Source organism: Artemia franciscana, chromosome 3, assembly GCF_032884065.1.
Source record: "Artemia franciscana chromosome 3, ASM3288406v1, whole genome shotgun sequence".
Classification (NCBI taxonomy): domain Eukaryota; kingdom Metazoa; phylum Arthropoda; class Branchiopoda; order Anostraca; family Artemiidae; genus Artemia; species Artemia franciscana.
Window position 1 is genome coordinate 45,674,058 of NC_088865.1, and position 12,209 is coordinate 45,686,266.

The window sequence follows — 12,209 nt, forward strand, 5'->3', positions numbered from 1 at the left end:
TGGTAAATTCTAGTTTTATAAGTTGACAGAGTCTGGTGTTCTGACTAAGAATCTGAATAAGCTTAGCGTTGATATGCTAGATGTTTACCTTGAACTTTGACGAAATGTGTCAACTTTCTTAAAAATTGTTGACAAATTTATCAGATGCATTTCATGGCAGTTCAACAACGATGATAATTCAAAATATTAAATAGCCTTGGTGCTCTTTTAGTTTGAATGTATTACGCGTATCAATTATCTTCGTTCATTAAATTGGTGATTGAAATTTTAAATAGCAAAGTCATCAGCGTTGATATGTTTTCCAGAGTTCCGCCATTGGCGGTTCAAATCTTTTATTTTATGGTGAATATGTGTTTTTTATGGTGAATTTTTTGGTATAACGGTGATAGGCTACAACTCATGAAGATTTTTATTAGTAAGACGCTTATTAAACTTTTCTAAAAAGAGGTCGAATTTATCATCATCATTTTCATCATCATTTATTTATAACCCATCACAAAAAAAACTGGGCAAAATTCCCAGAAAAAGACAGAATAAAAATCAAGAAAAGAAAAAACAAAACAGAGACAACAGAACTAAAAACACACTTTGACTACTTCAAATAAGGGACAAACAGAAATGACCAAAGATGGGAAGACTGAAGGTCTGTTCATAAGAAACTTTTTGATTGTTCTTATGCGAATAATCTGATTAAGATAGTAAAGATAAGGTAATGTTTCATTTAATAAATAGTAATGTATTATATGAATACATGATACTAGTCCTCAAAAAGACACCATGACCTTTAAAAATGGGGCAGACACACTTAATATCTAACCTTTAACAAAAACTAAAAAGCAAGAAAAAAGCTGATAGAAAAAAGAGTCATGAATGGTCTAGGATATAATCCACTTGACAAAACTGGAAAAAGGCCAAGCTTTTCTTGCATACACCTACCCCCCCCCCCGCCCCTAAAAAAGTAAATCAAACAGAAGCCTAAATAATGTTTAACAACTTTTCTTGTGAATATACCAAAAAATTTTCACCTTCAAGTTGCTTCTGCCAGCATATTCTAAACAATATAATATGTAGTTGGAAGATTAGGATTTGACCTTACGGCAGGAGTACGAAACAATAAGGAACAGAAAATGGAAGAATACTAAGGACCTTAGGGAGATCTCCATGGTGCCGCCTGACAGAGGCTTATATTTTTTACCACAAAAATATAATTTCCACAAACTAAAAATAGCACTGATCCGTCATCAGTAAGCACTGATCAGTAACACTGCATTTTATCTCTAAAGTGGAATGGAACGTTAGATCAACGTAGATTATTCTGTCGTTACAGTGAGACCTACACCAGGAAAGTGCATTCTTTCCGCTTTTACCAAAATTAGGCAGAGTCAATAAAAGAATTCCATTAATCAAAGACTCAAATGCCTTACGAACGTTCTAAAATAGGTCCGCAGAAATCAGTTCTGATCCGTCACTGATCTGATCTGGATTCTGATCTGGTCACTGATCCGTCATCAGTAAGCACTGATCAGTAACACTGCATTTTATCTTTAAAGTGGAATGGAACGTTAGATCAACGTAGATTATTCTATCATTGCAGTGAGACCTAAACCAAGAAAGTGCATTCTTTCCCCTTTTACCAAAATTAGGCAGAGTCAATAAAAGAATTCCATTAATCAAAGACTCAAATGCCTTATGAACATTCTAAAATAGGTCCGCAGAAATCAGTTCTGATCCGTCACTGATCTGGTCTGGATTCTGATCTGGTCACTGATCCGTCATCAGTAAGCACTGATCAGTAACACTGCATTTTATCTTTAAAGTGGAATGGAACGTTAGATCAACGTAGATTATTCTATCATTGCAGTGAGACCTACACCAGGAAAGTGCATTCTTTCCCCTTTTACTAAAATTAGGCAGAGTCAATAAAAGAATTCGAATAGTCAAAGACCAAAATGCCTTACGAACGTTCTAAAATAGGTCCGCAGAAATCAGTTCAAAATCTAGCGCATAATAGACAAAATCCAAAAGGTTCACTCACGTATGCTTTTTTGGACGCCAAATTGATAAATATGACACAGGTCGTGAGGATCTAAATAAGCTGTTAGACGTGACAGTAGCCTTATCAATAATTCTAGTATATCTAAACAGCAGAGATTTTGGCAGATAATTTGCTGGAACATAGGACTCACTTAGGAATATTTGGAGAAATACCTTGATCAAATGAAAGATTAACAACGCTTGTTTGGAGAAAAATAGAATTTGAGCCGGAAGGCGACTTTTTTTTAGTGTTAACAGTTTTAACAAATCATATATCTGATACTGGCTCAAAGAACATTGACTTGAAGCAAGATGACCCGAGATTAGGTCTCAAATAATGTTTGGACTGAGAAGAGGAAGCCGTGATGCTGATACCAATGTCAGCTAAAAATGGAGTGAATGCCTTTTGAATGTTTACTCTAACCCTCCTGGTTATGCCATCAATGACCACGGAACTAGGTTTGGGGAAGGGTCTGAGAAAAAATTTATGATTTGCTGTGTGTCACGAATATTGCTATTATAATGATAAGGTCTGTCTTCTTATGCTTCAAATTATATATATTCTAACAAATCTTGAACTGTGACAAACGAAAAGCATTTAAAGAAAGCGTAGCACACTCAATAAGCATCTGAATATTATTTTTCCTTCTACATCGGTACCACGTATATGATGTTTTTTTTCGGCATTCGTACCATTCTGAGAGCATTCTTTCATCTTTTTTGGTTTCTTCTGACTATGGTCAAGTGTAGCCTTGAAGTTTGGGCCCTTTGGAAAATTAAGGCAGATATCCTAGATTGTTTCTAGAGTAATTATGCGATTTTTTTTACTCTCATTTGAACTGCCGTATATCTAAAAAAATTTGTGCCCAAAAATAGGATTCAGTCCTATGACATTGAGCTATAAAGAAAAAGAGGCTGGGATGGTTCAGTCACATTTTCCTGAGATGGATGATATATTGCCAAAAATCATTTCTTTGACAATGCAGTCGTGCCTAAACTAAAAGAGCATCGTCCTCAAATGGGATGAGAAGTTTGAAGTAAGATTTTGTGCGTAATTTGATGGAAGATTAATTTACATACCTGTATTGTCTACAGGTAACTTGGTAGTCACCATTGGAATAAGAATTTCTTTAAACTAGCCGGACATGGCAACACTGCCCCACCCTTGCTCACATTATCAAATTTAGTGGTGGCAATCCTGTTTGAAAAACACTGTTAGAAATTCATACCTGTTTTTTCTCTTTTTTAGCACCTTCAGACACGTGATTGTAGCTACTATCTGTGCATTTGCTACTACACAAGAATGATTCTTGTCTCGTCTTAGAAACTAAGTCACGTGTTACTAACCAGCAGTGTATTTGTCCCATAGGGTAGGAGAAAAAAGTATGTGTTTATGCCCTCAGTACATATGGTATACACTGTTCTACCTAGAATAAAAGTAGTGTAACTCACACTTCCTTGAAAGATGGGGTAACTAATAGACAAAATCTTATAGATTATCTTAAGCCACTGGTTGTGTTTGCAGAATTCTATTTTCTTTCAAGAAAAAAAAGGAAAGTTTTTATATGCTTGGGAGGGAAGGAGGTTTGCGCAAAGGGTTTCAGTACCTTTATTTCAAGGACTATCTAGCATAGTTGTGTAAAATAAGCCAAGCTATTCAGCTATGCGCTTTAATTTCTACTGATTTATGTTTCCGTTTAAACCATTAAATAACAATAGTCCAGTTTAGTTTCATTATTCAATCCTGAAAACTTTTTATTTAGTTATATTGCAAAATGTTAGTTATATTTGTTTCGGATTTTAGGGTTTTAGTTGATGTTTCTTATGCGTGTCACTATATTTGTAATCCTTTTATTTATTTTTGGCAGTGAAGATATTAAATTGAATAAGACAACGTTATTTTCTCTCTATTTTGTAATTATGGGAATATTTGACCCATCATTTGGTTTTAGGTGCGGCGAAAAAAAAATATGAGTCCACTACTCTTTAGGGGCATCCCCCAGGCCACTCTGTGTATCACAGGTGGTGATAGGGGGAAGCACTACAGATATGTAGGGTACCTCTGTAGGAGGCACGGACCAAGGGGGGACCTTGTCCCCTGGGGTCTATAATAGAAACTGGAGTGCCCTCGCCCGGGACCATAAATATAGGTGGGGGAGGAAGAAGGCTCGTCAAACGTACGCTCACAGGGCCCACCGGCGTGTCCCCACATCTTATGAGCCACGAACCTTCTGTCAGCAATTGGTTAAATTGCATGGCGACGCAGAACGCAATCTGTGGAGGATCCTCTATAGGAAGACAACTGCGGCAGGGCGTAAGGCCCATATCTTACGGACAACGGCCTCTGCAAAGGGCTGCCTTAACCCGTTTGGGGTACGTATAAGACTGGAGACCTTGCGGTCAAATCTGTTCCCACTTGAGGAGTGGCGCCCTTGACGAAATTAGAGCCCAGTAAACAACACAGCATTCGCACGGGATTCTGATTAATAGATAATTCTTCTGGGCTTTGTCTATTTTGACGGGCCTTTTCGGGCTGAAAAACCTCTTCCTAGCTAATTTATCTGCTTTGGGCTGCCTCCCCGTAGTAGTATAATATTTGTAGACATAACTATATAATGAGTCGGAGGTAATAGGCTTGGGACTGTCTGTGCAGGATTTCGACTCTTGTCGATAGAAGAACATCGCCAAGTGAGAATGAGAATGAGAAAATTTTAACGCCCAGGTCAATAGAAATAGGGATAGATGGTATCCTAGCCTAGGTAAATTTGGTGTAGGAAAAGCAAACAGTGATGGCTACAAACTTTTGCAATTTTGAACGTTTAACAATCTAGTTGTAACCAATACGGTGTTTTGTCATAAAATGGGTCATAAATTAACTTTTGTATTCACGTGATGGTAAGACAGCAAACCTTATTGATTATGTTATAGTAAGCTGAAGACTGGCAGGATCAACACAAGATACTAGGGTATATAGGAGTGCTGTTATTGACGTTAAAAGTAAAGATCACCATCTAGTAGTGTCTAGGGTTAATTTAAAGCAGAAATTTCAGAAGGGTAACTGCCTCCCGGGAAGTTATAATGTTGGTAGACTTCAGGACGAAAATTTGAGAGAAACTTACCAGTAACAGTGAAATACTAAACTTGAGAGTCTAAAATTTGACAATGTGAAAGATGGTAGGAATAATTTTAGAAAAAAAATTTGTGAAGCTGCTGATTGTGTCTTAAGGAAGCAAGTTAATACGACCACTAGGAATATTAGTAAAAAAGCTTTATGTTTAATAGAGAGGAGAATGGGTTTGTACAAAAATTGTCTGAGTGATAGATCATATGAAAAAGAAGGAATGTAAAGAAAGTGGATAAAGCATTAAAACATGAGCAAAGGAGGTGTGAAGTGGAGGCCATGGATAAAACTGCCGAGGATCTGTAAGATACAGCTAGACGGCATAATAGTAAAATATTGTACCGGCATGTTAATAAATTGGGAGGGAGTAGTGAATCTGGACTTGTCCCAGTTAAAGATAGGAACGGGGCCACAATTACTGATAAGGGAAGAGTTAAAGAGAGATGGGTGGAACATTTTGAGAATGCGGTAAACCGAGATACAGTTACGATGAAAGATATAGAGGAAAATGAAAAAGTTTGTGATACTTTGGATGTGAACGAACATTTGTTTTGTGAGGAAGAATTAGCGACAATACTAAAAGGATTAAAATATAAATAGCCTCCAGTTGCTGATAGTGTGGCAAATGAGTTTCTTAAATATGGTAGCCTTGAGGTTAGAAATAAGTTACTTCAGATTGTGAATATAATTTTTGAAAAAGGGGAAGTATTTAAAGATTTTAGGAAAACTTTAATTAAATCACTGTATAAGAATGGGGATAAGAGTGAGTCTCGTAATTATTTGGCATTAGTTTGGTCTCTATAGGTAGCAAATTACTTGGAAGTAATGTACTTTTTAGACTGAGAGATGCTGTTGACAAATATTTAAGTGTAGAACAGTGCGGTTTTAGAAAAGGCGGAGGATGTGTCGACCAAATTTTCACACTTAGATTAATAATTGAGGAGTGCCTTAGTTGTCAAAAACCTTTGGGTCTCAGTTTTATTGATTATGCAAAGTTTGCTAAATTATGCTTCAGAAAAGTTCTTACCCTTGTATGGGATACAAGACAAATACATAAAAGTGATTAGTGGTATGTACGAGACTAACACTGCTGCGGTTAAGGAAGGAAATGATGTTAGCATCTGGTTGTGTATTAAATCAGGAGTTAAGCAGGGTTGTGTTCTATCCCCCTTGATATGGATCATTTTGGTGGACTTCGTCTTAAGGAGCACAGGAAAGGCAATTGGAGACCATGGAATCCTATTTGGAGGAAAAACTCTCCTGGGCTTAGAATATCCTGATGATTTAAGCAACCTAGAGGAAAGTGTGAGCGAAATGAATGAACCTTTTGAGGTTTTGCGAGTTCAGTGTGCTAGAATAGGTTTGAAAATTGATGATAATAAGCATTAAGTCACTAAGGCTAGGAATAAGTGAAGATGAAAAGGTAAAATTGATGTTATCAGTAAAGACGGTGGGACCAGTGAAGATTTTAAAAGTAGAATAGCCAAGGCCCGGGGTGTTTTTTCTCGGTTAAAGAAAGTTTGGAAGAATACAAAGATAAGTCTGCAACCAAGATTAGAATATTGGAAGGTACAGTGATGACAATGGTCAAATATGGCTCTGAAGCATGGGCGCTCCAAAAGGCGGATGAAGATTAAAAATCTGGTTTAATCCCTTTTTCTAGGGCTGTAACGAAAGAAATGTTAAGATGGCTAGGGCATTTTCTGCGGATGAAGGATGACAGATTGCCGAAGATTGTCCTTTTCGGCCAATCGTCTAGGGCTAGACGGAAAGCTGATCGTCCTCGTTTCGTTTGGGAGGATGTCATAAAGAAAGATTTAAATAAATGGGAACTTCCTTTGAGGGTGTAAAGAGGGAGGCTTTGAATAGATTGGGATGGAGCAGGAGCGTGGGTAGCTGTGCTGGCCTCAGGTGGCTTGGTGCTGTAGTGAGTTGTTAGTGGTAGTATTAGTAGTAGATATATATAGGTAATATTGAGTTAACAATACACCCTGTTCTAAAGGGGATACTAGATTATGATATAAAGTTAAAAAGAAATTGGGCCTGAGCTCCGAAAATAATCCTTTCTTCGACCAAAGGCTTCCAAATTAAGATGTTTGGAATTCCTGTCTCAAGGGCTATTTCGTACAACTTTATTAGTCTTAGTTGTATAATAATTTATTTTAAATGAGATACGTAAAATAGTCAGTAGTATAAAAATCTAAGCTTGAGAGGGCACGCTGCTAAAAATTAAAAATGAAAAATCAAAAACAGTAGTAATAATAAATAGAATTAAGTAAATGAATTGAAATAGTTTTGTTGTATTACAGGAATTATGAGTTAGGGATTGAGACTTTGTTCCAAACTGCATTAAACACCAAGCGCATGCAGAATATTACATTTCTTATTAAATTTTGACAGGAAGCATAAAAATAATAATTTTTACTAACAATTTTAATTGTCAAATTTACAGGAAATCATGAAAGTAAAACAATGAATCAAATGTATGGTTTTGAAGGAGAAGTCAAAGCAAAGTACAATGCTCAAATGGCAGAACTTTTTACCGAAGTCTATAATTGGTTACCACTTTGCCACTGCCTAAATGGAAGAGTATTGGTAAGTATATATGTACACACGCACACACACACACACATATATATATATATATATATATATATATATATATATATATATATATATATATATATATATATATATATATATATATATATATATCTTTTATTCCTTTATTTTGTCACCTTTATTTTGACGTGATTATCTCTAGTATCGTGCTGGATTGCTTCTTAAGATTGAGCCGTGAAGCTCTTTTGCTTGCCAAATTAAATGTTTTCGAATACCAGATAGTTCCGCGAAATGAGTTTATTTCCAATTTTAGCTTTATGATTTTTAGTGGTACAGGTTTTTGTTCGATGTATTTGAATAACAAAACTGGTTTAAAAGTTATAATATGTAAAAGGAAGTTCAAATTGCAAAAAAAGGAAGTTGAATAGAAGTTAGTAATTTCCTCACATACATAGCATCGTAATTAGAAGTAAAAACGTCAAAGTCAAGGAAGCGAGTCTTTTTTATCTTGTACAGAGGGAACTCGTGTGATTTGGCAAAAAAGGGTTTTCACTCTGGCAAACCTACAAATATGATTCAGTTGCTGAAAAATTCATTCGCCCCTGTAAAAATCGAAAATTTTACTTGAATTAAAGTTTGTCAAAACCATTGTTGCCAGGTAATAGCTTCAATTTGCTCAAAATAATTTCTTTTCAAGTAGCATTTTGCAATAATATGATTTTTTCAAAGGGGATGGGCAAAAATGCGACTCATGGCAACATAGGCACTCCAAACTGCAAAAGATCTAGCTAAGACTTCTCTTGTATTTTTCAAAAACTTCCACTTCACAGGCATTTGTTATTAATGTATTTCATTGTCTTCTTGCTTTTTGCCCTATTGACCCTCTGATTTTTTCTTTTTCATTATAGTACTATGTTGAAAGTCCTCCAATATAGTCGCTATTCCGCCCTTCATTTTATTATTCTTTTTCTTTTTTACTATAGTCATAGTATCTTTTATTAATCTTTGCTTCTCTATTATCGCTGTTCTTTATTAGACTTATTTATTATGCCGTTTGATAATCGAGACTAATTTTATTTATATTTAATGTGCTTTCTCTCAGCCTTTCGATCTCTACTTCCTGATAGGGAAATATTTATTTTTCCGTGTATTTTAATTGTCTTTTTGCTTTTTTTTTTCATTTTTGCATTGAGTGTATTTGATTGATTATGCTCTATTAAAAAGGTTCATGTTCAAAGTTCTTCAGTGAATGTTCAAAAATTGTATTCAGTTCATCAATGTCCATTCATGATGTACCCAGTATTCGTCAGCAAATGACCAAGTACCAAAACTGTTACGTCCTGAGCTAGCAAGTGGTGTAGAAACTAGGTAGCAAGCTACCTAGTTTCTGTGACTGTGAACATTCGTTAACGTTGGCAGATTAATATAACAATAGGCTGAAATGGCAACCACTAAAAGGACAGAATACTAATGGGTTTGTGAAGGTCCAATAAATAAGCATAGAACAGTACCTCAAGTGCCAGTGAATATCCGAAAGCCGAAAATGTCAGGTCCAGGTGCGTCAGCTGAGGGGAGGGTGTAATTTTCCCCTTGTTTTTTTTTTTGTCTCTCCTCTAGTCTTCTGAAAGAATATCTATTTTTGGTATTTTCACTAAGAAATACTCTTTCTTTTTTCATTGGAAATAAATCTAAAATAGCAACAGAATTTTTCTCCCCAAAATTATGGGTTTTGTCCATTACACTCTTTATTCATGTGAATCAACGCCCCCTGGTAATGTCTTAAGCCAGTTAGTTGTCAGTGGGTAGTTTCAGTAGATATGAAATAATGTTTGACATTGAATAACTATTGGCTAAAATGGTAACTTCCTCCAGAAACGCGCTTGTAAAGTCCAATAAGTTGATTCTAAATAAATTTTGATAAAGTTAAAATTTTTTAAAAAGTTAAAAGTTTAAATAGGTTTTAATAAAGTCCAATAAGTGTTAATTATAGTAATTTTTGCATGAACACTCTGTTTTAAAGAAAAGTGCTACAGGTAAATTTTGTTCTAAATTACTGGCATCGCCTTATAAAACATCGCCGTGTTCTTTTAAATAAATTCAGTGCTGTCATGCAACACCTCAATAAAACCTTTTTTCTGCACTTTTCTAAATTAAGAGAACGAGGGAAACAAAACAGGAGGAATGAATCAAAAGGACCCGGTAAACCTTTATGTCTGATATTTGCCTAAACTATTTCTTCAAAAGGAATTTAAAGCGGGATTGAATTTTCAGTAGATTACAAGTCATTGTAAAAGAAGAAGGACCTTTATATATTTCTGAACAATTGAATGGTTTCTTGTCATCACGGAAAATTCACGGATTTTTAATTATATTATGGTTTTGTGCTTGCAATTCAATAGTGGCGCTCATATCGAAATTATTCGTTATGGAAAGGGACTCATTTGATTTTTCATAATTAAAGCTTTTATCGTTGCTGAACAGAAGTTTGAGGTATCTAAACCAACAATGGATATGGCCTATTTTACTATATATTTGGGAGGGGGTGAGCTAAATATGGGGTAGGGGGTACTGGCTGGAGTACGGATTATTACAGATCTTGGATTCAACTGAACCAGCGTCGCCTAGACTGAACTTGAGCTACATAAGAGGTGCGTGGATTATGATATTAGAATTCTTGCACTAGAACTAGTTACTGAGGGAACTTTTCTTGCATTACTTTTGGTCAGGATTGTTCTAAGTGTGGGTCGCGACTCGGCACCAGTCTGTAGGGAAATGTTGTGGGGTTATGAAAAAAATTCTAAAATCGTAAAAACCTTTTTTTGCATATTATTTTGTTTACTTCAGTTGAATGCTTTGAATAAAAGTAAAGTACATATTTGTCCTCCTTCGCATAGCTTTATTGCCCTCGTGTTGTGCTACTAACATTGCAAGGCGTTGGGATTCTCCCAGGGTGCTTTCCGTCCATTTCCTGGCTTAAATGTTCTTTTGAACATCTACGCCCCTTTCAAAACGGCATCCATGTTTATTGTCTGATTTTTCTTCACGGGGAAAACTTCTTCAAGTTTTTAATTGCTTTTACATTTCTTATATAATAAATTATTTTGAAAATTTTCATATGAAATAAGCAAACAAATTACTGCATTTTTGTAAAAAATGGAATTTATTTCGAAATAAATTGTTTTACTCATAATGTTGGTTGTACTTAGCCGCGGTCAAAAAAGTCTGCGAATCACTGCTTTAGGGGTTATGACAAAAATAATCACAGGATAGAGAATTCCTGCGATTAAAAGACGTAACACTAATTCTGGCAACAGATAGATGGCTACTGGAATATCGGTAAACTGAGATGCTCGAATCAAACAGTTCGTGGTAACGAACTGTAGTAAGGAGCGACCCGGCTCAATAGTAAACGAAACTCTAAAAAACGGAATTTCGGTACTAAAAGATATATCAAAAGAATCGGATTTTTATGCTGATTTTAAATATATAAGTTTCATCAAATTTAGTCTTTGTCATCAAAAGTTACGAGCCTGAGAAAATTTGCCTTATTTTGGAAAATAGGGGGTAACACCCCTAAAAGTCATAGGATCTTAACGAAAATTACACCATCGCATTCAGCGTATCAGAGAACCCCACACACAAAATTCCCAGGGCCAATCTACAAAAATGTGGAATTTCGTATTTTTTGCCAGAAGACAAATCACGGGTGCGTGTTTATTTGTTTTTTTTTTTTTTTTTTTTTTTTTTCCAGGGGTCATCGTATCGACCAAGTGGTCCTAGAGTGTTGCAAGAGGGCTCATTCTAACGGAAATGAAAAGTTCTAGTGCCCTTTTTAAGTGACCAAAAAAATTGGAGGGCACCTAGGCCCCCTCCCACGCTCATGTTTTTCCCAAAGTCAACGGATCAAAATTTTGAGATAGCCATTTTGTTCCGCATAGTCGAAAACCATAATAACTATGTCTTTGGGGATGACTTACCCCCCACAGTCCCTGGGGGAGGGGCTGCAAGTTACAAACTTTGACCAATGTTTACATACAGTAATGGTTACTGGGAAGTGTACCGATGTTATCAGGGGATTTTTTTGGTTTGGGTGTGGGGTTCAGGGGAGGGGGCTATGTGGGAGGATCTTCCCTTGGAGGAGTTTTTCATGGGGGAAGAGAAATTCAATGAAAAGGGCGCAGGACTTTCTAGCATTACTATAAAAAAAAACAATGAAGATATAAACATGAAAAAGTTTTTTCAATTGAAAGTAAGGAGAAGTATTAAAGCTTAAAACGAACAGAGATTATTACGCATATGAAGGGTTCTAAAAATACTTTAGCATATAGAGCGAGGTATTTAGGAGGAGATAAATACTTCGCTCTTTATGCTAAAAATTTTTTAAATAATTTCAACTATTTATTCTACGGCCTTTCTGATTCAGGGGTCATTCTTAAAGAATTGGGATAAAACGTAACGTAAGTTACGTACGTTTGTTACGTAAGTTAATTCT

At 35.7% G+C, this 12,209-nt stretch overlaps 1 protein-coding gene across 3 annotated transcripts in view; it reads left to right on the forward strand.

Annotated features, from left to right (window-relative positions):
- LOC136025322 (serine/threonine-protein phosphatase 5-like) overlaps positions 1–12,209 on the forward strand; it is a 132,591-nt gene that overhangs the window by 52,216 nt on the left and 68,166 nt on the right. For all 3 annotated transcript variants that reach the window (XM_065701231.1, XM_065701232.1, XM_065701233.1), the window contains exon 7: positions 7,608–7,750. In XM_065701231.1, the coding sequence (XP_065557303.1) occupies positions 7,608–7,750 (143 nt within the window). The remainder of the gene's footprint in view (positions 1–7,607; positions 7,751–12,209) is intronic.